Below are 27,924 nucleotides of genomic sequence, written 5' to 3' on the forward strand. Positions count from 1 at the left end.
TGGGACAAAAGGAATGTTAATGGAAGTCCAGCTTTCTTTTGTCCTTTTAATAAAAATGAATGAAAAGGGCAGGGTGATTTTTTCAAGAGAATCTTGCGCTTAATTTTAAATTTTTTTACTTCTGGTCAGATACCATAGAAATCTTTTTGACCCTAAATATTCTGATTTTCAAATGATAAAGATCATCTAGGTAAAAAATTGGATACCAGGAAACAGTAAGTGGATTGAAAATCTGTACACACAGAGCTTTTCATTTTTACCTATTTTTATCAGTACACTGATACTAGCATGAAATAATGAAAAATATGAATATGAGAAGTATATCTAAGCTTTTCTATGAATCCTGAAATGAAACTAGGCTTTGCACTGGAATTCAGTAAATATTTTCTGCTTCTGGCATTAGCTGTATATTTTATGTAAACTCTAGAGTCTAAACAAAAGCTTGGTTTTGACTTTTGGTAGTGACTGATTATTAGTAGTGATTGAATTGGAAATGGCAGAGATGCTTAATGACTTCTATGTTTTGATCTTCACTGAGAAGTCTGAAGGAATGCCTAACATAGTGAATGCTAGTGGAAAGGGAGTAGGTTTAGAAGATAAAATAAAGAACTCGTTAGAAATCACCTAGAAAAGTTAGATGCCTGCAAGTCACCAGGGCCTGATGAAATGCATCCTAGAATAATCAAGGAGCTGATAGAGGAGGTATCTGAGCCTCTAGCTATCATCTTTGGAAAATCAAGGGAGACAGGAGAGATTCCAGAAGACTGGAAAAGGGCAAATATTTCCCTTTTTATAAATGGGCATTATAAGAACAACCCAGGAAACTACAGAGCAGTTAGTTTAACTTCTGTGACAGGGAAAATAATGGAGCAAGTAATTAAGGAAATCATCTGTAAACACGTGGAAGGTGGCAAGGTGATAGGGAACAGCCAGCATGGATTTGTAAAGAACAAATCATGTCAAACCAATCTGATAGCTTTCTTTGATACCATAGCGAGTCTTGTGGATAAGGGAGAAGCGGTGGATGTGATATACCTAGACTTTAGTAAGGTGTTTGATATGGTCTTGAATGATATTCTTATCAATAAACTAGGCAAATACAACTTAGATAGGGCTACTATAAGGTGGGTGCATAATTGGCTGGATAATCGTACTCTGAGAGTAGTTATTAATGGTTCACAATCCTGCTGGAAAGATATACAAAGTGGGGTTCCTCGGGGTCTGTTTTGGGACCGTCTTTCTTCAATATCTTCATCGACGATTTAGATATTGGCACAGAAAGTACGCTCTACTCTGCGCTGGTTAGGCCTCAGTTGGAGTATTGTGTCCAGTTCTGGGCACCACATTTCAAGAAAGATGTGGAGAAATTGGAGAGGGTCCAGAGAAGAGCAACAAGAATGATTGAAGGTCTAGAGAACATGACCTATGAAGGAAGGCTGAAAGAATTGGTGTTGTTTAGTTTAGAAAAGAGAAGACTGAGGGGGGACATGATAGCAGTTTTCAAGTATCTAAAAGGGTGTCATGAGGAGCAGGGAGAAAACTTGTTCATCTTGGCCTCTGAGGATAGAACAAGAAGCAATGGGCTTAAACTGCAGCAAGGGAAGTTTAGGCTGGACATTAGGAAAAAGTTCCTAACTGTCAGGGTAGTCAAACACTGTAATAAATTGCCCAGGGAGGTTGTGGAATCTCCATCTCTGGAGATATTTAAAAGTTGGTTAGATAAATGTCTATCAGGGATGATGTAGCCAGTATTTGGTTCTGCCATGAGGGCAGGTGACTGGACTCAATGACCTTTCGAGGTACCTTCTTCTCCTAGTGTTCTATGATTCTATGAATATGGATTTAATGTATAAGTGCCTCACACTTGAAACTCTTAGTGCCTGAACCAAAGCATATTGAAGTAGATGAGAGTCTTCCCATTGACTTCAGTAGTCTTTGAATCAGGTAGGCCTTCTGTGACTTTGACGGATTACTTCTATTTCCATGAGTCACCCTGCTCAACTTTTAGGGTCTTTGAAAGGTTTTTTTGTGGGTTGGGTTTATCAAGTCCATATATTTTGAAAATCTGCTTAATGATATTCTATCAAGACGAAACATTTTGAAATACTGACATTTCATCCCACCTCACCATCCTCATGATTTCTAAGAATTCACACGAGGCATAAAAAATCAAGGCAGAAAAGTTTTAATATGTGAAATGTGTTCACCAACTTAATATTGGCAATATCAGTCAGTTACAAAACATATTTGAATCATAGGAACATATGAAGAAGGGGGATAGCAGTAAGCCTAGACTTTGATTTTAATGTGAAAAATATTAAATATATTATATATTCAATAAAATTATAATCAAATACTTCATTTTGGCATCATCACAAATTATTACTTGGTATTCTTTCTTCTTCAAACTACAGCTCAGTGTCTTCTTATGATTAATGAACACTAGCAAGGTATACTGCTGATCTACACTAATACAGATGTAGCATATGTACCTCCTAGCTAATTATATTCTGTAACAAAATATTAGTATAAGGTTTACATTAAAAATAAATTGGAATTGAGTGAAAATGGTTTCATTGTCACCTGGTTTTTGAATCAGGAATGGGGTAGGAATAAGTGCTCATAATTCAAAATGCTCAACAACGAAAAAGTGTTGTCAGGAAGTTTCTTTGAAATTAGGGTCTTGATATATAGAGTCCACCAAAATAAAACAAACTTTATGTGGATTTTAAAAGAAAATAGTACCAAAAACTTGCATGCAGCTGCCTGGCTAAAGAATATTATGTTAGGCTCATAGTTGTGTAATATGCTACTATGATAACCTCATTAGAAGTTTTGGTTTGAAAGTACAAATAAGACTTAATGTTACTTTCCTGTTGTGTTTTTACTTTTCAAGAATTAATAAAATTAGTGATTGTACATTTACAAGGAAAATATTCCTATGAATCATAGACTCCTTAATGTAAAGAGTAAATCTTATAGTAACTGTAAGGAAACAGTGTTCATTTTCTTGCACTTTTTAAATATCTTACATGTTCATCAACTACCTGCTAAAATTGTAAGTAATAAAGAACTTATAAAAAGAGACAAAACAATAATTTTGTATTAAATCTCTCTCCCTGCAGACACTGGAGCTCATTTGTATTTGTTAGAATTGAAAGCTTCTTTTCATGGTTCTTTTCCAGCCCTTTCTTTTTTCACCTTATCTTAGTTGCATAATATTTATTCTTTATTCATTCTTTGCTTTAAAAAGCTTACCTTACATATCCAGTTTGTACCACATCTCTCGCACATTGCTGTTCTTAAAATTCAGTTTTTTAAATGAAAAAAAACCTTATGGGCCAAGATTTTCAACAGTCATTAGCGCTTTTGGGAACTCAACTTGAGAGATGTCTGGAGCTTTGTTTGTTGGTTTATTTAAGAGCGTGATTCCCCACCATACTGTGAAAATCAAGTTTCTTGAACATGACTAGTTGGTGACTAAGAATAAAGGTACAACGAAATCAAATTATTGGCCATTTATGAAAATCTTGGACTAAAACCATAACAAACATTTACAGTTCTGTGTGACTAAGAACAACATTAGTTAATTCATTGCAGTAATTACTGCTTTTTGTTAATAAAGTAGATACTTTATTTGATGTAAGGACGTGAAAATGAATAAGCTCTCTTTATTACAGCCCTGATAACATGGGGCTGCTTGACCCAGCCACTAGTGATGGACGAGTAATTTTCTTCCTACCATGGGAAAAGATGACTATTGCCGGGACTACAGATACTCCAACTGAGGTTACACATCACCCGATACCTACAGAGGAAGATATTAACTTTATTTTGACTGAAGTGCGCAACTATCTTAGTTGTGATGTTGAAGGTAACAATAATGAGCTTTTTTTGGAGTGGGGGGCTAGCCATGTTAGTCCGTATCTACAAAAACACCGAGGAATCCTGTGGCACATTAGAAACTAACAGATATATTAGGGCATAAGCTTTTGTGGGTAAACCCCACTTCATTGGTTTTTCCCATGAAAACTTATGCTGTAATAAATTTGTTAGTTTCTAAGGTGCCAAAGAACTCCTCATTTTTTAATGAGCTTTGTTTTTCATTTTGTGTCTGCAATTTTTAATAGTGAAACTCTGCTGTCACTAAAGTTTTTTGTGATTTGACTTATCATGCTTTTGGTATTCTGGGGGACATTATGTGATCTTACCAACATTTCAGGCTAATGCAGTTACTGCTTTGTCAGATGTATCCTGCATACCCTGGTAGTTTATATACTGATCCACTCTGAGGGCTCCCTTTTGGCCAGAATGGCATTAACTTTTTGGCTTCGCAGCCACTCATTTGCTCCTTTTGGGCTGGGGGGATTCTGTGTGATGCTGTCAGTTTTCATCAGAGGGAAGGGGTGGAAGATGTGGAACATGTGAAGGTACATCCAACATCTAAGCATGAGTTTGATGATCAGCCTCAATGAACTTTTCTTCTAGAAAAAGTTCTTGAATTTTCCAAAGTCTTTATTCTGGTTTGTATTTTTAACCACTTTGTCCTTAATATTTGCCCTTTTTTTTAAGGCACATGTTCAGTATTGTCCAGTTTTTAGTTCAGGAAGAAGGATTAAGGAAAAAAATGGAATTTTTAAAAATAGCACAGTGATTGCTAGGTAGGTTCATTTGATATAGGGCACTTAAATGGAAATGACCTGTTTACATTCAGATTGGTTTAGAGTTGAAAGCTTCATATCTCATTACCAAGCCCTTTAGCCATTCTGGCCCCTTTACTGTTGCTGTGTTTTAAAATATTTTTTGTGAAAATGTTTGCATTAGAGATATTAAAGTAAATCTGAAAAGTATTTTGCCTGCTGGGAATGTAGCAGTTTTGTGTAGTTAGACGTAGGAAGGTTTCTATCCAGAGGCTGAAAACTCTAGCTTTCTTGTTTACTCTTCCCTGGAATGGGTAAATTGATAGTTCTGTTTTTGTATCAAGTTAAGAAAAATGATCTATCCAAAAAATGCACCATCAAGTCTCTTGAGCAGAAGTTAATCAGAATGATGTGGTGTGCCAGGCAGGTGGTTTGTTGAACTAAGCTATGGCTCAGAGTATTGAATAGGACAGAATTTTTGCAAGGTGTTTCACAAAAGTAGTTTTCTGGACTGTTTAAAGCTTTTGAAGGAAACCCACATAGGTGCATGCTGGTTTTCACGTATCCAATTAGCAATGTTTATAGATTGCCTGTTTTTGAATTAACAACTGTGCTGGCCGTATCAACTCACTGCAGACCTGCTTTTTAGCTGCCAGAGACAGTGCCAGGGTTATCAACTTACACAGGCTTGGATGTGTTCCAACAATTTAATTATAGTGTCACACATGCTGCTTTTCCCAGTTTCTTTAGTTTATAAATGTAATATGGTATCTTATTTCTGTGATTAGCACTTCATTTTAGCGGGTTAAACATGTTGGCAGAGCAACATCAATTTCTGAAATCTATTCAGTGCTCTTTTGGGATCTCTTTATAGTCTTTTATCGATTTTCAGTTATCAGTCATGTGAAAGCAGTATCTAAAAACATACCCCAATATGCTTCCACGTAAAGCAAATCAGTCAATTTTTTCCTTTGTAAATTTAATAAGCAACACAGTTAAGTTTTAAAAAAGCCTCTACTTCTCTCATGTTTTGTTTAGAAAGTGAAATGATTATAACATCTATTTGTGGTTTTAAAAAGAAATAGTGTTATGGTATAAACAGATATGATCTATTTAAACCGGTTGGTAAAGACATTATAGCTTAAGCTGCTTGGAACTTTTAAATTATTTGGTATTTTATACATTATGCAAAAATAATGTGGATTACTCGGAACATGCATAACAAAAACATCTTTTAATTACAGTAATTTAAAAGATCCAATGTCCATATCACAAAAATTATGGCTTTGCTGGCTGATGGAAAAATTCAGGATGCGTGTGCATATTCCTTATGTGGTCATCAGTGAACTATGCAGGTGCGCTTCTCTAAGGCTATATCTACACAGCAGTGTTATTTCAGAATAATTGACATTATTCTCAAATGACAAAGAGCGTGTCTACACATTATTTCGAAATAATGGCGAGCTAGAGGACTTCTTACTCTGACTTCTCTAACCCTCATTTCACGAGGAGTAAGGGAAGTTGAAGAAAGAGTGTTCTGGCTGGATAACCTTTGTCAGAGAGTAGTTATTAATGGTTCACAATACTGCTGGAAAGGTATCACAAGTGGGGTTCTGCATGGTCTGTTTTGGGACCAGTTCTGTTCAATATTTTCATCAATGATTTAAATATCGGCATAGAGAGTACGCTTATTAAGTTTGCAGATGATACCAAGCTGGGAGGGTTTGCAACTGCTTTGGAGGACAGGATCATAATTCAAAATAATCTGGACAAATTGGAGAAATGGTCTGGGGTAAACAGGATGAAGTTTAATAAGGACAAATGCAAAGTGCTCTACTTAGGAAAGAACAATCAGTTTCACACGTACAGAATGGGAAGCAACTGTCTAGGAAGGAGTACGGCAGAAGGGAATCTATGGGTTATAGTGGACCACAAGCTAAATATGAGTCAACAGTGTGACGCTGTTGCAAAAAAAGCAAACGTGATTCTGGGATGCGTTAATAGGTGTGTTGTGAACAAGACACAAGAAGTCATTCTTCCGCTTTACTCTGCACTGGTTAGGCCTCAATTGGAGTAGTGTGTCCAGTTCTGGGCACCACATTTCAAGAAAGATGTGGAGAAATTGGAGAGGGTCCAGAGAAGATCAAGAAGAATGATTAAACGTCTAGAGAACATGATCTATGAAGGAAGTCTGAAAGAATTGGTTTTTTATAGTTTGGAAAAGAGAAGTTTGAGGGGGGACATGATAGCAGTTTTCAGGTATCTAAAATGGTGTGACAAGAAGGAAGAAGAAAAATTGTTCTTCCTGGCCTCTGAGGAGAGAACAAGAAGCAAAGGAGCAAAAACTGCAGCAAAGGAGGTTTAGGTTGGACATTAGGAAAAAGTTCCTAACTGTCAGGGTGGTTAGACAGTGTAATAAATTGGCTAGGTAGGTTGTGGAATCTCCTCTTAAATGTCTCCAGAGATGTAGGTTACATAAATGTCTATTGGGGGTGGTCTAGACAGTAGTGGGTCCTGCCATGAGGGCAGGGGACTGGACTCGATGATCTCTTGAGGTCCTTTCCAGTCCTAGTATTCAATGATTCCTTTGACTTCCTGCTGTGTAGATCTCACCGAAAGCTGAGTTAATCTATTTTGACTTCAACTACGCAATTGATGTAGCTGAATTTGCGTAGTTTAATTCGAGTTTTGACCTGCTGTGTAGAGGTGTCCTAACGGAATATCACCAACTGCATGGTCTCTGAAGGTACATCTACATAGCAGCGTTATTTTGGGATAACATCCGTTAACCCCAAAATAGCATTCTGTGCAGCTTAAGAGCACACCTGTTATTTCAAAATACATTTGAAATAACAGCCTTCTTATTCTGGCTTCCTGTAAACCTCATTGCACGAGGACTAACAAAGATGCCAGAATAACGATTTATTTCAAAATTAGCGCTGTGTAGAAAATAAGCAGTTTCAAAATAAGCCATGCAATATGCGTAGCTTAAATTGCATCGCTTATTTTGCTGTACGTGCTGCTGGGTAGATGCTCCCTGAGAGGAGATTTTGTACCTTGCAGTAATAGCCTCAATGCACAAGTCTGTATTGCAAAATGGCCCGTGGAATAGCACCAGTATCAACTATTACAGGAAGCAGCATGTGATTGCTACTTATAGGGTCCCTGGGTTGAGATCCAGAGTATTGAGTGGGCCCAAGTCCTCCCATCAACCTCTAACAGAATGACCTGAGACCCAAGAAAGAGTCAAGATTTGTTTAGGGGCTCAAGTGACAAGCAAAAATTAGAGGCTCCAGGAAGAAAGTCCTGGGGACATTGCTCTATACAGGGCAGACATAGACTTAAAGCTAGCCTGTTCATTTGTGACTTGATGGAGTGAATCTGGATATATCAGTTGGTTGTGGTTATTCATTGTGATAGCTTGAGACGTGTGCACGAAGATGAAAAAGAAGTGTCTTGTCCCAAGGAGTTCACTCTTGACTACAATGGGAGTAGGAACAGGTCCTTTAATGCATTGATATCATAATAAAGAAAACAGGTAATGAGAGACACAATGGAAAGAGTAGAATTGTGATCGGTTCCTTTTTCAAAATGTACAATTTTAACATGTTAACCTGAAGGACAAAAGTCATTCAAGAGGGGCAAGAAAGATGGAATGGAGATTTCCACTGAAAGACTAAATGGAAAAAATGAGAGGCTTTTACTGCTGGAAGCCTTTTCTGAGCAGTGGATAGTGGAATAGTGCTGATTGTTCTCAGAGCAACAACTGGGTACTGTTTATGGTCCCAGCTGTTTGCTCTTACATTATGGTCATAGGATATATTAAATTTTACTCAGCTGCTGGATCCCTTGGTACTTTAGAAGATATGGAGAAATCAAGCTTTTATTTACCTTCTTTTATTTTTCACATTCTACATAACAAGGCCTCTTAATTTTCAAGTAAATAATAGAATCGTAGGGTCAGAAGACACCTTAGGAGGTCATCGAGTCCAACCCGCTGCCCAAAGCAGTACCAACCCCAATTGAATCATAATAGTTAGGGCTTTGTCAAGCTGGGACGTAAAAATCTTTAGGGATGGAGATTCCACAACCTCTCTAGGTAACCCATTCCAGTGCTTCACCACCCTCCGAGTACTATAGTTTTTCCTAATATCCAACCTAGGTCTCCCCCACTGCAACTTGATGACCATCCTGTTATCTTAGTGGTAACAGAACAGCCTCTCGCCATCCTGTTTGGAACCCCCCTTCAGGTATTTAAAGGCTGCTAGCAAATCCCCTCCCCCTTCTCTTCACTAGACTAAATAATCCCAAATCCCTCAGCCTCTCCTCATATGTCATGTGCTCCAGCCCCCTAATAATTTTTGTTGCCCTCTGCTGGATTTTCTCCAATGTGTCCACATCCTTTCTGTAATGGGGCCCCAGAACTGGACACAATACTCCAAATGTGGTCTCACCAGTACCTAGTAAAGGTGAATAATCACTTCCCTTGATCTGCTGGCAGTGCTCTTTCTAATGCACCCTAATATGTCATTAGCCGCCTTGGCTCCAAGGGCACACTGTTGACTCGTATCCAGTTTCTCGTACACTGTAATCCCCAGGTCTTTTTCTGCCAAACTGCTTTCTAGCTAGGCGGTCCCCAGCCTGTAACAGTGCATGAGATTCTTCTGCGCCAAGTGCAGGACTTTGCACTTGTCCTTGTTGAACCTCATCAGATTTCTTTTGGGGCCTAATCCTCCAATTTGTCTAGGTCAGTCTGGACCCTATCCCTACCCTCCGACATATCTACTTCTCTCTCTAGCTTAGTGTCATCTGTGAACTTGCTGAATAAATACATAAATATATAATAAAGCTACATAATAGCGCTGGGGTTAATTCATCTAGGACTCAGAAAGGCCCACTATGTTCTTTTATAATAGCTGTTATATTATTCAGAAAACTGTTTTTATTAGGAGATGATGCCAATTGCAATGTTTAACGAAAGTAACTGTGCTTTTCTGGTTAAAAAGAAACAAAAAAACAGTGTTGCAGTGGCTCTCTGACTCTTTGAAGTAGTCCAGGGGAAAATGTAATTCAAGGCAGAGAACACAAATAGAAGATTTAAGTATCAGAGGGATAGCCATGTTAGTCTGAATCTGCAAAAGTGACGAGGAGTCTTGTGGCACCTTATCGACTAACAGATTTATTGGAGCATAAGCTTTCATGGGCAAAGACCCACTTCATCAGATGCATGTAGTGGAAATTCCGGAGGCAGGTATAAATATATAGGCATAAGAAAAGAGTACCAAGATTTAAGTGTGTTTCCAAGGAAAAACAACATATTTTCCTTTTCTAAAAATAAAATTACTGTTTTCCTGGCACCTAAAAAACCACACAAAACAAAAACAAAACAACTTGACCATTTTTCTCCACCTACCATCACCAGGTCCATTGAACTGGTTAGAGATTTCTGAGATATGGAATCCCCCTCTTTTAGCTCTACATACATCATGAAAGTATTTTGTGGAGAGGTGCAGCCTCTCATTACACACATGCTGGATATTCCACAAGGAGAAGGTGGGGGGAGCTCTTTGTTTCTTATTGAACCCCCCACATCAGGACAAGTATTTTGATGGGGGAAGGATGAGACTTCAACAACAGGTATAGGCTTGGGAGGGAAAGATTTCACCCACTTTCCTTTTGAATTTCCATTTTCAGCCTCTTTGTACCCCGCCTTCATGGTGAACTCAAGATGCAAATGTGGTAGGTAATCTTTCTGTGGATACTGAACTATCATTAGCCTGGCTGACCCAAAAGTCAGAGTTCTAAGATGTTCCTAAATATTGCACAGTAGATTACCCGTATTAGCAGCTGAGCCACTAGGAGCATCATCCATATCATTTTTTGGTTTTCAGTTGTTACTCAGCTCTGAATGATCAGATGGTTTTGTTGCACTAGTATGTGGACAGTTTCATGTACAAGATGCTGCTGACCAGCTTTCTATGATACAACAAAATAGGTTAGTGTGAAACATACCATTCAGCCATGTACATTGTGGCAGTTAACAGTAGTCATAAAAGGAGGGTGGTAAAAATAAATGATATGGGAGCGTTAGAATGATATAAAAAGTATGCTGGAATTTGTAAAAACCCAAGGTTATCTCACATATACTAATTTTCATCATATTTGAGATTGTCTGGGCACATGACTGGGAGCCAGGAATCTTGGAATTGTAACCTAGTTTTGATATTGAATCCCCCTCTTATCCTTGAGAAAGTCACATCAGCTTCTCTGTTCTTTAGTTTTCCGATCTTCAAAATAGGACTAACAATATTTCTCTCCTAAGGGGGTTGTGTTAGATAGTGTTTGTAAAATTTTATTGAAATTCTATATTAAGTCATAGGATGTGAGCAAACTGAGGATGCGTATACATATGTCCTTGCTTGTCTCTCCTGTATTCTTTGTAACTTTAAGAAAATGAAATTTTTGTTTTTAATCAGAAAATAATTAGAAACTGATCAGTTCTGAAGGTTATTTTCTAATTCTCTCTGGCTATTATTTGCTTCTAAACAGTGAGAAGAGGAGATGTCTTGGCAGCATGGAGCGGCATTCGTCCCCTTGTCACTGATCCCAGCTCTAAAGACACCCAGTCAATATCTAGGAATCATGTTGTTGCTGTTAGTGACAGTGGCCTGGTTACTATAGCAGGTACTGGAAATCCATTCCTGGTACCTCATCTGGCTTTGTTATACCTAACAGAGTATATTTAATTCAAAGTTAGTGAATGTTTGTACAGCAGATTTGAAGGAACAAGTGATATTATTTAGTTATTAGTGAATAAGTAACTTACTAGTTCAAGTCTAGTCAGGGTGAAACTATATTAAGTGTGAAGTTTGGCCAGTGCAACACACTTCCACTAATTACCAAATCAAATTGCTTGCAGGTGGGAAGTGGACAACCTATCGCTCCATGGCACAAGATACCATTGATGCAGCCATCCAGACTCACAATCTAAAGGCAGGCCCATGTAAGACAGTAGGCCTGTTACTGCAGGGGGCTAAGGACTGGAGTCCTACTCTTTACATTAGATTGGTCCAAGATTATGGACTGGAAAGTGAGGTGAGTCAACTACATTTTTACTCAGTTCTACTCTATGGGGGGGGGGGAGGGGGAAAGTGGTAGCACAGCCTGTACTATGAGCTCATAAATTGGCATAGGACTGTGCTGTTTGGTCACGGCAGAAATAATTGTATAAGAAAGAAAGAAATTCAGTCATAAATTTTCTTTGCTAGTGGAGTACTTAAAAGCCATGTGTACTCTTTATTTCAGTGTCTGCATAATCACCAAACTATGCCCTCGGTTTTTAAACGTGTGTGACAACCTAAGTCTTTGGCTTCTCAAGCCCAACAAAATCTATTCTTCTAATGTGATCACAGTAGCAGAAAGGAGCTGAAGCATCATTAGTCACCGTTACATTGATACATGCATAGTAGCGTTAGTGCTGGTCTAAGCATTCACAACGCAAGTTGTTTCCTCCCACACAATCAAAAACTAATACCATCCTCAGCCTATTTATTACAGGCTATGGGAGGGCTGACAAGAATAGCTGATATATATTCAGCTGTGCTTCAGAAGGTGCTAGGAAATAGTGTTCACTGAATGTGCTCTTCATTTTATAGGTGGCTCAGCACCTTGCTTCTACATATGGTGACAAGGCTTTTGAGGTGGCCAAATTAGCCCAAGTTACTGGAAAGAGGTGGCCTATTGTTGGAAAACGCCTTGTATCAGAATTTCCATATATTGAAGCTGAGGTATGAGAAAATGGCAAGGTTATTGTCTCTATAACTTGTGGTGATTATTGGTCTCCTTCCCTGTGAAGTATCCTTATAACCCCAAATCTTCAGGGGTGAAGAGAGGGAGTGGAATCTGTATCTGGAGTATAAACACAAATTTATTTCAGAGTAAAACATACAATTAATAACAGTTCAGGAAAAATTATTCTATCTGGATGCATGATCCCAGATGCTTTTTATATTTCTGCAAAAAGGGGGGCTTATTTCATACAAATCTATTTTCTTCAATCACTTAAGCCAAATCATGGCCTAGTGTGCATAGATGCACTCCATATCTGCCCCATCCAGTGCTCTTATTCACCTTACCAACCCATTTGCCAGAGCTTCCTGCTATTTTTTTGCCTCATTCTGACACAAATCCAGCCCTTTTCCCAAGTTCAAACACTTCAGGATTTTACATTTTTCTTTTTATTTAATTCTATTATCCTAGGTTGTATATGGGGTAAAAGAGTATGCATGCACTGCAGTGGATATGATTTCACATCGCACTCGGCTGGCCTTCTTGAACGTGCAAGCTGCAGATGAAGCCCTACCAAGAATCATTGATATAATGGGGAAGGAACTTCGCTGGAGTGATCAGAAGAAAAAGGTACAAAAGGCACTTTACAAGAAAGCTTTAAAAAAGTACCAGTTGTGGAGCTCTCTCTGTCTTGCATTTTTATCTTGCACATCCTGCAAGAAAGAGAGATTTCCCCTTGCTACTAAAAACAAATAAAAAACAAAACAAAAAGAAAAAAAACACGTGGTTGATTAATATATATAAATAGAATCCATACACAATTTTTATCACTAAAAGAATAAAAAAAAATTGCCGAAACCAGATAAAACAATACTTAAACCCCATTGATATAGTCATCACATCTTTCTGTCCTTTACTTTAATTTAAATACTAAAACCTTTATTGGAGGTAAAAGCCCTTCCTTCAAATTGCTGAAATTCTATTTATGAAAAACTGATGAGAGGTGTAGAGTTTTTTGGCAAATTACCACAAGTCAGGTTTTGCCCATCGAATCCTGCCCACAACAAAGTATGTTTAATCTACTCCTGCTAATATGGCCTATGGGACATAGAGTCCCAGTTCCACTTTAAAACTATACTATCTTGTTTTCCTTAACCAGTTTCCAGCTTAACAAATGTGTGTCCAAACTGGTTTAATAGAAAATTGCAGATGCTCTCTTCCTCCCACGAGGATTATCTTTTGGCATAGGCCATTATAAAAGAGCTATCAAACCAATTATAGTCTTGAGCTGCTTAACTTAAAAGTGAAAGTAAAATTAGAGGTTTCCTCCTGTTCCTTAGTTGACATGTTGTTCAACATGAAATTTGTCACAATTTACCAGTTTGTTCGAGGCACACAGTATTTGAATAGTAGGAGTGTTTCAAGTCAGAATTGCTGCTCATTGGTAGAGCTGTGAAAGGAAAGCTTGCATGGTTTTTTCCTGTATAGCATCTCATCTTGATTCTCCTCTTCTAAAGCTTCCTTTGTGAACTGATGATGAAGTTGAGCTTGATAGCACTCAACCAATCAGCAGTACTAAGTTTGCAAAACAGTCAGAAAATGTCAACACTGAGATTGCAGGGCAGCCTTTCTTGCCCCCTTCGCATGTACACATTGTGATAATCTGTAGTTGCATGATCGCACACCACTTTCAATAATACAAATAACACACAGTTTCTGTAAGTGTAGACTGGTGGTATGTCTCTCATGCCCAGGAAGGATTGATACCCTGCCCACTGTCTATATCAGGTCCTTTTCCTCGGGTCTTCATTTATTGGTCATACCAACAATATTCAGAATAAAAAAATCAAATAAACAATCAACATAAATCATTTGGTTAAACCAGGTTCCTTTCCATTACCCCAGGAACTTTGTTGTGGGAGTCACCCAGCTCTGATAGCTTTTTCCTAGTCCTCTTATAAACTATCTGTCTGGGTGTCCCAATGCTGCTGGAGCCAAACTGCTGCTTAGAGTGCTCCTCCATCAGTTTTTTCAGCCCTTATAAGAGTTCAGTGCTTATCAGGCAATCATCCCATCCTTTGCAAGTTGCCAAGTACCAGTTTATTTTAAGGGCTCTGCCTTAGAACAGGACTGACTAGCCCCATGATCCCTGGCCCTTTCATGGGGGCAGATCACCCTATTACTGTAATTACATATGTAGCATCTTTAAAGGTGATTTGTTTCATTCCTACATATGAGCTCTATTTTCAGTGTGGTCCAGTATATCTTTATTGCTGTTTGAGGGTGAGATAGTGTAGTACATCATCAATGCAGCATTCATTAATCCCTGATCCTGTAAAGATGTGTACATGCTTAACATGAAGCATGTGAGTAGTCCTGATAAGCTCACCAGGTCTCCTCATATACTTGAAGAGTTCTGTGTAGCTCAAAAGCTTTTCCCTCTCACCAGCAGAAATTGTTCCAATAAAAGATAATTACCTCACCCACCTTGTTGCTCTAATATCTTGGGACCAATAGAGGTATAACAGCATTGTAAACAACAATGTAAGATATTGACTTAATCACATATGTAGGTTTTTGCCACATATGTGCCCTGGAACTTTGGTGACACGTAGATATGCCTAGAAAATTTATACTATGGGTATGTGTCATTTATACGTAACCTTTAGCACACTGAGTAAGTAAACAGTATTGGTGACTTTTATGGCGTACATAGACCAAAATACTAAAGAAGCTACATAACTGTAATAAAGGTTTTAGAAAACTAGTATATGCTAATATACTGTGTAATATAGTTGAAAAATAGTATGTGATCACTTGATTAAGGCTACGAATTTGCATTTGACTATAATATTAAAAGGGGCTGGAAGGGTCAGAGCAAATCTCTGTAAATATACATTTTATGGTCTTCCACACAAGATGTTAAATACCAAAACCATACCTAAAACTCTTAAATAAGCAAAGAATTCAAAGTTGAACTGAAACATTTTAACTTATGACTAAGACCCTCCTTTTCATTCTGCTGTATGAAGATGATAATGTCAGGTTTTATTTTTATTCTCATATCTATTGTTGATTGGAGTCCATTATGGACCGTTCACAGCATTTAAATATTCATGTAAGTTACCAACTCTTAATTCTGGTCTTGCTGACATCATTGGAAGATGCATGTGTGTATTGAGAACATGATATGACCCTAAAATCTTTGTTCCATTTCTCTGTGTGTGAATATGAATTGACAATCAACACTTGAACATCAAAGCAAGTGATCTAGGTGAAGCATGGAATACTGCTTTATCTTAATGACCTCGCTTGCTTGTAAGCACTTTTTGGCTATTAAATGCTGATACTCCTCTAAGAACCAGCAATTATAATTAAGTGATTGGAGTCAATAAAATATTACAGTATAGAAGGTATTCAGCGTGTAAATATTCAGGATTATTCTAGAACTGAAACTTTGTTTCCTTCCCATTTTAGGAAGAACTTGAATCTGCTAAAAAGTTTCTGTACTATGAAATGGGCTACAAGGCAAAATCAGAACAATTAACAGACAGCTCTGAAATCACACTTATACCTTCAGATATTGACAGGTAAATAAAGTACAAATGGACTTTCCCCAGTCTCTGGGAAGAGACTTCTGTCAACCTTTTCCATATATCTGTACCATTCATAATTCTATTTTGCAGATATAAAAAGAGGTTCCACATGTTTGATAAAGAGAAGAAAGGTTTTATTACCATACTGGATGTTCAACTTGTGTTAGAGGTAATATTTCTCTCTTGATTTTTGAATTCTTATCTCAGTTGTGTAATATAGTATAAATCATGTTTAACAGATCCCATTGATTTGCTTGTTCTGTTCTTTTATTTAGAACATCAGCATTCAAATTGATGAAAATACACTTCATGAGATTTTAAATGAGGTGGATTTGAACAAAAATGGGCAGGTTGAACTCAATGAGTTTTTGCAGGTAAGTGTGTAGGGTGCTTGGTTTTTTTTAGTTGTAATGAAAGGGATGATAATTTCTATATTTGAAATTATTAGAGTTAGATGTAGGGTTTATACACAATTTTATAGGCTTGCCATACAGTTTTTTAGCCATGATTTTTTTTATATATGAATTTACTTTCGTAATGGTGGACAATGCATGTATCAACATTAAGAAATACAATTTTTACAGCACAGACTTTGTGTTGATCACATAATTTTCCATAATCTGAATCTGTTCTTATAAGGGCAAATGCTGCAGCATGTGCTTATACTTTTCTTAATAGTGATGAAGCATTGGAGAGAAAGAGACTAAGAGATTGTCTTCACTACCTTATTAACTTGAAGTATAACTCAGTTTTATCACTAATCCAACTGCTGTCCTCATGCACAAATATCTAGTTGGGGTTCGCCAGCTAGTCCCATCAGTGGGTATACTGACAACAGTGCTAATATTGCAGTGAGGATGTATCTGCTTATGTCACAGCAACCCATCAGTTGCTAATCAAATAATTGTGCAGATCAAGCTTTGCTCATTCTCTCTAGAGCAGTGTTTCTTAAACTGTGTTCCATGGAGAACAACAGAATTCAAAATGGCTGCCCTTTTTCCTCAATAACTTCCCCCCCAACCTCTCCCCCTTTTTTTTCTTAACAAAAAAATATTGTTTCGTGTTTCTCAGTCTTAAAAAGTTTAAGAAACACTGCTCTAGAAGCTAGCTTTGAGTGAGTGTGACCATAAAAAGGAATGCCAGTCTAGCTTAAGTGTAGTAACTTGAGTGTACTGACCCAAACTAACAAGATATTTCTGAGGTTGAAAACTTGGCCCCATTGAAATCAATAGGAATTGTGAATATTTATTGCCTTCAGTAAGGCCAGGATTTCATCCTTAGCATAGACTGCCTGTCCTGCATTGGTAAGGGTACACACTATATGAGCTAGTAGGTGTTATCCTTCTGTGAGAGAGAATGAGGACTTTTTTTTTTAAACATGGAGTTTGTCTGCCTCCCTTCTGTTGTGTCTTTTCCAGCTTTCTGGACATTAAAGCAGGTGGCTGTCTCTGTATATTTTTAAAGTAACCTAGCTAAAAGACTTGCTGAGTGGAAGGAACAAAAGACATCATGCTCCCAGCTGCTGAGAGAGAGAAACCTAAACTAGCAGATCTGAACTGGGAGTAACACAGAAATGGCTAATGTGACTTGTTGCAAACGCAAACCCTGAGCAAGTATCTATGTGTAGATCCTTACCTAGAAGATAATCACTGTCTTAAAATTGCCTAATAAATCTGAGGAGTGAAGGAGAGCAATACACTGCTGACCTATTCTGCAGTGGTAATTTATGCAGCTTTTCTGTTCATGCTGTGGAAATTTCACATGGTGTCAAGTGTCTTTAGAAGCTGTTTGAGGCCACAGTGGAACTCCTTGCTAAGAGGAGGTTGTGAAGACCAGGACTTTAACAGAGTTCAAGAAAGATACATTCATGGAGGTTAGGTCCATCAATGGCTATTAGCCAAGATGTATACTAATGGTGTCCCTAGCCTCTGTCAGAAGCTGGGAATGGGTGACAGGAGAGGGATCACTTGATTCCTGTTCTGTTCACTCCCTCTGGGGCATCTGGTATTAGCCACTGTCGGAAGACCGGATCCTAGGCTAGATGGACCTTTGGTCTGACCCAGTGTGGCTGTTGTTATATTCTTACAGTGAATAGACAGGGTAAGAGCAGGGCTGGCTCGAGCCATTCCTGCGCCCTGGATAATGGGCACACGGTGCATGCACGGCTCCGCCCCTGGGTGCATGGCGCTTGCGCGGCTTGGCCCCCCGGCGCGCTGCACACATTACAGCTACAATTGGGTGCGCAGAGCCTGATTGCAGCTCTGATGGGCGCCACGCGGATTCCAGGCGCACAGCGCCCCCCTCCCCATAGGTTGGCACCCCAGTCAGCTGCATGGCTAGCTCCCCCCTTAATCCAGCCCTGGATAGGAGGGTCATCTGTTCTCCCCAAATGATTTATAGCATCATAGAATACTAGAATTGGAAGGGACCTCAAGAGGTCATCAAGTCCAGTCCCCTGCCTTCACAGCAGGACCAAGCACCATCTAGATCCGTGGTCACCAACAGGTCGATCACGAGCTACTGGTCGATCTCGAGGCCTCGACCAGTAGCTCGCAAGGCGTCCTGTCCGTCTCGCCCCCATTTCCCTCCCACCCCCCAGAAGCCCCACTACTTACCTCAAGAGGTAGTGTCGGCTTCAGAAGTCCTGTGGCTTAGCGCCACTTCCGGCAATGCCAGAAGTGCGCTAGCTGCTCTGCCGGGCCCCCGGACAGCACAGGAGGGTGAGTCAGCCCTGCGGGAGGTGCGCAGAGGGTTTCCGGCGGGCGCGGGGGGTTAGCCCTGGGGCAGGTGTTCGCGCGGGGCTTCCCGGCGCGGGGGGGGAGGGTCGGCCCCATGGGCAGGCGCGCACGCGGGGGTTTCCTGGCCGGGGGGGGGGGGGGGGGAGTTGGCTCCGAGGCAGGCACGCACGGGGCTTCCCTGCATGGGGCGGGGGGGAGGGCGGTGCTGGCCGCGGGGCAGGCGTGCGTGAGCTCACGGCTTCCCTGCGCGGGTGGGAGGGTCGGCTCCCTGGGCAGGCGTGCGCGCGGGGCTTCCCTTCAGGGGAGGGGTTGGCCCCGGGGCAGGCGCGTGTGCGGGGCTTCCCTGTGCGGGGGGGGGGTAGGGGTTGGCCCCGGGGCAGGCGCGCGCTGGTTTCCCTGCGGGGGGGGGGGGGGGAGTATGCTGGGAGAAGGGAGATGCAGGGGACTCTCTGCGTCCCCTGGCACCCCACTCCCCAGCCCCCTCTCCCGAGTCACAGAATGCTGTCTCCACTCCTGTCCCCAGCTACAGAACTCGGTCCCCATTCCTGTCCCCTCTCCCCAAACTCTGTCCCCACTCTCCTGTCCCCAGCTATAGAACTCTGTCCCTATTTCTGTCCCCACTCCCCGACTTCTGTCCCCACTCCCCGAACTCTGTCCCCACTGGCACTCTGTCTCCTGCTGCAGAACCCTGTCCCCACTAGCACCCTGTCCTCTGCCCTCCCAGCATCCTGTTCCTTCTCCCCTGCCCCCAGTCGCAGAACTCTGTCCCCACAAAATGTATAATTATAAATGCTTCATTTTAGATTTAAATAGCATGAATACAAAACATACCATTTATTTCATAACTATAAACATGTGATTTTAATTGTATGTATCGCATAATTTAAAAATAAACTGTTGATCAGAGTATGTAAGTGAGGGCTGGGGATAGCAAGTGATGGACAGGAGGAGAATAGAGAAGGCGGGGCTTCAAGGAAGGGGCGGAGCTTCAAGGAAGGGGCGGGGCAGTAGATCTTCGCCTGTTCTGAGATTTAAAAAGTGATCTTGGAGACCACTGATCTAGATCATCCCTGACAGTATGTCTACACTACAATGCTATTTCAAATTAACTTAATATGAAATAGTTAATTCGAATTAAGCTAATTCGAAATAATGCATCTATACACAAAATCTATATTTCAAAATAGCATTTTGCTATTTCGAAATAGCATGTCCACACTGAGTGGATCCTGAACCAAAGTTAAGGCTGGCCGGAACCAGTGCTGGCAGTGCATCAGGTTAGGACTTTGTGTGTGGGGCTGCTGCCTGAGGCTAACTGAGCTCTGTGCTTAAAGAGACCCTATCCCCACCCCGGACAGACAGTTCTCAGGGTTCCCCGCTTGCTTGTCTACCTCGATGAGGGACAGCAAAGCAGTCCTGTCTTGGAGTGCCCTGAGTGCCTGCACTCGGGACACCATAGCACTCGGCCACATGGAGCCAGAGCTGCCCCTGAGCACGCCATTGCGTCTCGTAGGGTCGTTGCCATCAGCCCGGCTGCACTTGCTGCAGGCTGCCATCTGGGGGGGTCCATCGGGGGACTGTCAGGATCCAGGAGGTCCTGAGGGAGAGTGTCCATCCCGAGGAGCCCTCAGATCCTCCGTGGTCCTCCCCACCGGGGGCTCGTGCCCCATTCCTCCCTCACGTCCTTCCACTTACTCCTCCCTAGCCCCCCTTCCTGATGTCAAATGAAAGACACGTATGATGAAAAATAGAAACTGGGTTTATTGAACAAAACTGGGGTGGGGGGGAGAGGGATGAACCTCTGGGGAGACTGGAAAAAGGAGGTGGGAGAGAGGTTGGGAGAGGGGAGGGGGAAACCTGAGAGGAGAGTTCTGGAAGGGGGAAGCAAGGGGAAGAAGGGGGAGGGGAAGCTCAGGGCCCAGTGTTGGGGGTCTCGCCAGACCAACTTGATTTTAATGCAAACCTGCTCCTAAGTTCACATGTGTTCTTTGGTGACCAGGCTGGCAGTTATCCTGCCATAGACGGCCACATTCATCCGTCTAGTGTGGAGATCATGAACGCTGGGGGCATCCCCCCCAAACCTGAATAAGGTCTATGATCTCCACCCTGAACCAGAAAGGCTTCTGGGAGCTGGCACACTGCTCCTGGGGAACGGTGGAGGGCTGGCTGCCAGTGGCTTGCTGGCTCATGTTTTGGTGCTACTGGGTCAGAGGTCCCGATGTCCACTGCTGGCTATGGGCTGGCAGGCTTGGAGCTGGCACAGGCACTGGCTGGCACAGGTCTACCCCTTTAATTTCTCCGGGGAAGGAGGAGAGGAGAGTGAGTTTTCCTGGTTGTGCCCAGAGTGGCCACCAGGGCTCCCTGGGAAGGGCTGGAGGCCCCCTATTTCTAATTAAGTGTCTACACACCACTTAATTCAAAATAGCTATTTTGAATTTGGCATTACTCCTCGTAGAATGAGGTTTACCAAATTCGAATTAAGGTTTGCATGTATAGACACTATTAAACTCAGAGTTTCTTCTATGCAGAAACAAACCTTCTTAGACCCAAACAGCATATCCTGTAGTCTCTTGGGATAGCCTTTTCAGCAGTAGGAAATTCTGCCCTCAGATTCATGTTTCTTGCTTCCTTCAGATTGGGTGTGAGCCACCCATACCTCTGAAGGCACAATTTGGCTTGTGGTGCACAGTTAAAACAGTAGTATTTACTCACACTTAATATGACTGTTGATTAAAAGTTTCACTGAAAAAGTATTAGGGCTGAGAAGCCGCAGGTTCAGTGTGAGGTGTAAGCTATCTACATTGTCCTGCTTAATTTCTGAATTATCTATAGAGAGAAAGCAACAGAGTGCATGAAAGGGAGATGTTAGCATCAGTTGTCTATGCATCTTGCTGCAAACGATTTACAAGGGAAAATAGAAGTCAGTAAAGATATTCGTACAGTGTTTGCCTCCATCCCTTTGACTCCCCTTACGTGAGCAGTTTGTTTCCAGCTAGCCAGGTTTGTTTTTGTATAGTCTGTCTTGGTCAGGTGTTTCAAATGACTGCCAGGTCTTTCCAGAATCACAGAGATGATGAATGCCGAACATGTGATAAATTAATACTGAGGATTTTGGTCAATGTCAGCCCTTTCTTCACAGTGTCAAGTTAAACAAACAAGATCAAGGGAAAGGAAATGGTAATTGTCTCTCTGGAGATGAGCTGTAGATAAGAGCATTGTTGAATCTAAATGCAGAAAATTTTCACCAGTTATGCCCTGCATTGCCAAAAAGGAGGATTTATTTGCCTAAAGCATAGTGACCAAAAACATTTAAAATAAAATGGAAACAATAGCCCCATGACATCATACTAATACATTTTCTTAAACAAAAGCAAACACAGCTTTTCAGGCAATTGAGAGAGCTAGAGCACCTCCTCCCCCTTTTTATATAAGAGTTTTAACTGGTGAAGAATAAATAGCACTTTGCATTTTCTATACAGAGCTCTTCATTTGAGTGGCTTATGCTGTAACTTTGTGAGTGGGGGTACAGTATATAATTAAGAAACAGAAAACTGGCAATCATTAAGCATTTATTGTGCTCAAAACTCCTTTTAGAGGTTGTATATTTTATGTTTCTAATATTTCCAAAATGTGAATGACAGCATTTTTTTGAATTTTTTAAAACTATATTTATTGGTGGCTTCTAGTTTATCCTCTTTGCTTTTCATAAATGCACTGTATGCCCCATTTTGGAACAGGTTCCTTAAATAAAAACAAATGAAATCTGGTTGCTTCAGCATTGCCATAATGAGGCCTTTTGTACACTTGGGATGAATATCTTCTATGAATGTGTACAGCATGTAACTTATTATGCACTACTATAAATTAAGTTTTAGAATCACAAGTAATAAAAAAAACCTTTGATTTTTGCCACCCAGTTAATTAAATGTATGGAACTTACATAAGTGATGGTAAATCTTTTAAAATGGATCTATAAGGATATATGCTCCTTTTATGTTTGCTCTCTGAAAACTGTCACATTTCCTTGAAAGAATGTTTGTGGAAGCTTATGTTTGCAAATATTTGTGTAAACTTGTATTTGAATGTGTGGCAAGTGATCACTGTAACATGATTTTTTTTTCTGACCAGTTGCGAACAGTCAACATGGCTTGAACAATGAATGCTTTCAGAAACTGTTTCAATCTATCTAATGAGTTAAAACAGTTAGGAATTTTTGAAGAAATTATTATGCTAACAGATATAAACAGATGCTGAAGCTAAATTCATTAGATACATTTTTATAAAGTGTTTGCTCAGCTCTAGTCTGGTTTTTAAGAAAAAGGTCAGAGGAGTAAAAAGGGTGTTGAATGTTTTGCTATCATGCTGATACCACACAAATCAATACTGGAGGAAGGAAGATAAAAAGGATGTTGTAGAGTAAGACCTGAATAGAAGAACATATCAGCATCTGTGATCGCTAGTCTGTTGCCTCACAGACTAGTTTCTTGGCTATGTCACTTGGTGCACTTCACTGATGAGAGTGGAGCTATGACAGTTTACACCAACTGAGGATCTGGCAGATGTCTGAACATTACCTATGTAGATATTTGGATATTTTGTGCTCAACACATATTTTTCTTGAGTACTGTACAAAAGCCTACTTCTGCCTTCACTTACATGGTCCAGAACTGGTGAAAGAATAGGTGGAAGCGCAGAAGGCAGGGGAAAGAGTAGTTAAGCAGGAGGAGAATCACAGAGTCATAGAATACTTGAACTGAAAGGGACCTTGAGACTCAAGTCTAGTCCCTTCTTGTCTGGGGCTGGAGGCTTTGAAGTAAAAACAGAGCAGCAGGCTTATGACTCCTGACCCCGCCGCTGCTGCATTCCCTGGGAGCCGACTGCTGTGGCTATTTAAAGGGCTCAACGCTCCGGCCCCTGCTGGGGTAGTAATGTGACTGGGAGCCCTTTAAATAGCCGCAGCAACCCTAGGCAATGCAGTAGCAGTGATGCTGGAAGCTGCAAGCCCTTTAAATGGCAGCAACTTAAAGGGCTTCTGGCTCCTGGCCCCACCACTACCATATTGCCTGGCAGCCACCAAGGGTTGCTGCCTCTATTTAAAAGACTCATGGCTCAGGCCGCTGCCATGGTAGTGCAACAACCAGGAATCATGGACCATTTAAATAGGGTCCTGCTGCCTGAGCCACAGCCTGGAAATTTGGTGGCATGGACTGCAGGATATAAGTAGAAAGTGGCCAGGTGCAGTCCGTGGGCCAGATCAAAGTGTTAGGTGGGCTGGATCCAGCACCCTGGCCACATCTTGCCCAACCCTGGTGTGCATAGTTACTGCACTGGTGTAGATCAGTTTGTATGTCTTGATTTCAAGCAGGCGGGTAAGCGGCACCAATCATAGCAATGTATCTTATCTACATGAGGGGTTAGCTTCAGTTGCAGCTATGTTATTGGCTGGCCACCAATGGATGGAATCCTCAGTTCAGGGAAGACTTCAACCTTTGGGATTAAAATCTCTTTAAGTGTTGTGTCATGGCTAAATATGGCTACTATCATTAATATGTTGTACATTTTTTTTTAAGCTCATGAGTGCTATTCAGAAGGGATATGTGTCAGGAAGCCGACTGGCTGTACTTATGAAAACTGCTGAAGAGAATTTACATCAGAGAGTTGTTATTCCAGTGGATCGAAGTGGTGGTGGACTGTGAGTTTGAAAAATGCAAAACCTGCATACAGCTATGTGTCGCTGCCTCGTTCAGTGCTGAAAAACATTCCAATGGTTTCAAAAGTCTGTTTATTCTACACGATCTGTAGCTGGTGGTCAGGTAGCTTTTACAAAAACAAACGGGTGCATTTATCTTTTTCCTTATTTTCTGTGCTTATATTAATACTCCAAAATGTGGCCTTTTGGACTGGGCAGACTTCAGACATGGAAATTATTTGCAAGAATTCAGACGAGTCTAGAAAAGGGTTGTTCAGACACTCCCTCTCACAACTTTAAGCTCTTAGATATTCTCTATGCACCATTTCTTTTTAAGCATGCAGATTAACTGCTACCTAAAATCTACTTTAATTAAAAGTATTAGGCATGTTCAAAGTGCCTGTCAGAAAAAGAAAAGTTTTCATGGGGGAAAGGGGAAATGTTCACATTTAGGTTTTCAGGAGGTTGCCACAAAAAAATATCTTGAGCACTTCTAAATTAAACATCCTGATAAAGAATCATAGTGATATTTATGGAATGCTGCATAGTCACTTCAATGCTTCTCAGTGTTGTACTCATTCAGTGGCATCAATTTTTTTGTCAGATACATTTCTGTCAATAAAATGTTGACAGTATGAGGCTGGAAGAGCACAAGATGGAAGCAAAAAAACCAAAATTATCATAATAAGATATAATTTAAAGTAAAACATAATATAGGTACTGTATACCTTTCACTCCTATGTGTGGAAACCAGTCTGTTTTCAGTATATGCTATTGTCGAGCAGATATTGGCGTATCTTGTAAATTCTCGTACTGTTTGTTTTTGGGTTTTTTAGACAAATACTGAAAGTATATATAACAAGAGCTTTGCCATATTACTCTAATCTTAGTCAGTTAATATTTGCAAAATGTACACTTAAATGGGAAAGTTGTTTTGGTGATCTAGCAGGGCTTACTGAAAAAGCGGTAAGGGCTATTCAGCAAATTAATGCAAAGTTGAGAACACCAATTTTGGGCTATTTATTTGAGCCTTTCTCGCACATGCTGCACCTGGCTATTTGCCCTGTGACTCTTCCTATTATGAAATTGACTATGATCAGCATTAAGATCAAATGGAGGGTTTCTGCTTGATCTGTGGCAGGGAGGAAAAAAATAATGGATATTTTATTGGTAAGTACTTTTCATAATAGTCCTGAGTATAAATATCAGTTTACATCTCAAAGCAGAAGCCTTGAATTTAAAGTGCCAGCGTACATATACACAACTAAATGCAAAATCTGATTTATTTTAATCCATTAAGGGCACATGATGTGAGGTTAATATTCTCTAAGCAGTGCAGTTCTGAATAGTAGACAAGTAAAATAATATTGTATGCAAAATATTTAGGTGCTCAGGATGTAAAATAACTGTGATGACAGTACTAACTACAGGTGGTAATGGTGAGGTGATTGAATTTTCTCATCTAGTACATTTCCAGCTATTACAAATTGTATTGATCTAAATATGGGTGAAGGAAAAGCCCACCTAAAATTATTAAATGAATCTGAACTTATCAGTTAAGGGCAAATATACAGCACTTAGTCTAAACAAAAAATGGAGGGAAGACTGTATTCTAAAAAGCCCCAAGGTGAAATGCTTTAAAATGATTTTTCCTTTATTAGATTTTGCTAACATTAAGATGCTTTGTACTTTCTTGCACACATCACAGTGGGGAACTAACTTTTTTGTCTTTGAGATCACTGAGCACACCCTAGTATGGCTCAATCTGTGTGAATTGACACTTGATGACAACGTGAGGTTTATGTATGAACAAAAAGGGCCTTGGATTTGTTTCTCTATCAAGCTTTTGCATTAAAATATGTCAGCATACACTGGATAAAATATATATCTGTATTTTTACAATATAAAGTTATTGGTGCCAAATGTCCTTTTGAACTAAAGAGTAAAGAACACAACAACCTTTTGCTGCACATTCTAGAACTGGGAGAAATCAATGTACAATAATACAGAGTTAAGTTTTGTATTTTTCAAAAAGACATTATGTTACCAATAATTTTTAAAGTGTAATGGCTACAAGTGACACAGAAGAGTCCTTTTCAGGTTAGATGAAGAAAGCCATTGTATTTAACACATTTCTTATGATTCAGTACACCTTTAATAGTTCCCCTCCACTCCCTTAAGTTATACTGTTAAGAATGATAATTGAGGTTTTGCTGTAACGCCAATACTGTGTACCACACATCCAATATACTACTTGCTGTTTTTTTATTTACTAACTTAATATAATATGCAGAATGTAAAGGGATTTTCATGGCTGTGTGCCTGTCCTGTTCTGATTTGCTTTGAATTTTAGATGCAATAACTTTCTTAGTCCTCTGCTGTTTTGGTCTCTTGTGGCACAGTAGAATGTGTATAAGTACTTACATTGTATAGCAGAAAAAGTTGCATACATTGTTTATACTGGTTTAAATAGTAAAATGGAAATACAATCCAAAATTATTTGATTTCATCCCAACACTGTTTTAAAGTTTTGAAACAATGATTTTTCAAGATGTACTCTTCAGGTCAATTCAGCTGTAAAATTTCATTGGCCTGTATTATTCTAACCCAGTGTGCAGCAACTACTCTTTAAACAAAAACTATCAGCCCAATTTTGTGTGTGTGTGTGTGTGGGTGGGTGGGTGGGGTGTATATTGCATATTTTTATATGTGGCACTTATGTATTGTAGTGGGTTATTGCTATCAATTGGACAGTTAAATACTGTATTTGAGGCTGGGCTGTCCTTTTTATAATTGTCACAATGTTTTATTGACATTATTTATTACTTTTGATATACAGAATGAGCTGCATGCATTTACAGAGCAATAAGAGAATATATTTAATGTGCCTTGTTTTTAACTGAATAAGAACTGAAAGCATGAATCAATAAAACTGATTAAAATGGTCTACTCCTGGGTACTTTGTTACTGGCAGTTACAGAAATAACTTTGCTTTGACTTAAACAAGTTTAAAATAAAGGTGCAAAATAGATACTTTTTAAAAAAATAGTGTAATTGGCAAGTACATATTTAATTTAGAATTCACTGGTTACAAATCATAAAAGTTAATATAGATTTAACACTATCAGGTATATTCGTTTGCTGCTGGTGAGATATTCTGTAAGTATCCTGTTTTGCAATCTCATACTAAAAATACAATGAGCCAATTTCAGTAGGAATTTTGTTTCAAGCTCAATCTTCCTGTGCACACTGATGAATTTTATCATAACTAAAATAAATAGAAATGAATGGAAAAGATTACACATATCATCCATTTTGATCATTTTACATGTCAGGTTAGTCTAGGGTTGCCAAGTGATAAATGTTCTGACAGAAAAATGCTATGTATTTTCATTGTCAGTAAATAAGTATCGCTGTTACCAGTTTTAACACAAATTTTATAATCCCTATATTACTGTATAGGTCTTAATTTA

The 27,924-nt window shown here is 39.8% G+C and overlaps 1 protein-coding gene across 5 annotated transcripts in view; it reads left to right on the top strand.

The window, feature by feature from the left end:
• Positions 1-27,397, top strand: part of GPD2 (glycerol-3-phosphate dehydrogenase 2) — a 132,398-nt gene extending 105,001 nt beyond the window's left edge. For all 5 annotated transcript variants that reach the window (XM_075933428.1, XM_075933429.1, XM_075933427.1 and 2 more), the window contains 9 exons: positions 3,681-3,874; positions 11,190-11,324; positions 11,560-11,735; positions 12,296-12,427; positions 12,900-13,058; positions 15,906-16,018; positions 16,115-16,193; positions 16,300-16,398; positions 24,333-27,397. In XM_075933428.1, the coding sequence (XP_075789543.1) occupies positions 3,681-3,874; positions 11,190-11,324; positions 11,560-11,735; positions 12,296-12,427; positions 12,900-13,058; positions 15,906-16,018; positions 16,115-16,193; positions 16,300-16,398; positions 24,333-24,458 (1,213 nt within the window). In that variant the 3' untranslated portion in view covers positions 24,459-27,397. The remainder of the gene's footprint in view (positions 1-3,680; positions 3,875-11,189; positions 11,325-11,559; positions 11,736-12,295; positions 12,428-12,899; positions 13,059-15,905; positions 16,019-16,114; positions 16,194-16,299; positions 16,399-24,332) is intronic.
• Positions 27,398-27,924: the final 527 nt, after the last annotated feature.

The sequence above is a fragment of the Pelodiscus sinensis genome, chromosome 7, assembly GCF_049634645.1.
Source record: "Pelodiscus sinensis isolate JC-2024 chromosome 7, ASM4963464v1, whole genome shotgun sequence".
Lineage (NCBI taxonomy): Eukaryota > Metazoa > Chordata > Testudines > Trionychidae > Pelodiscus > Pelodiscus sinensis.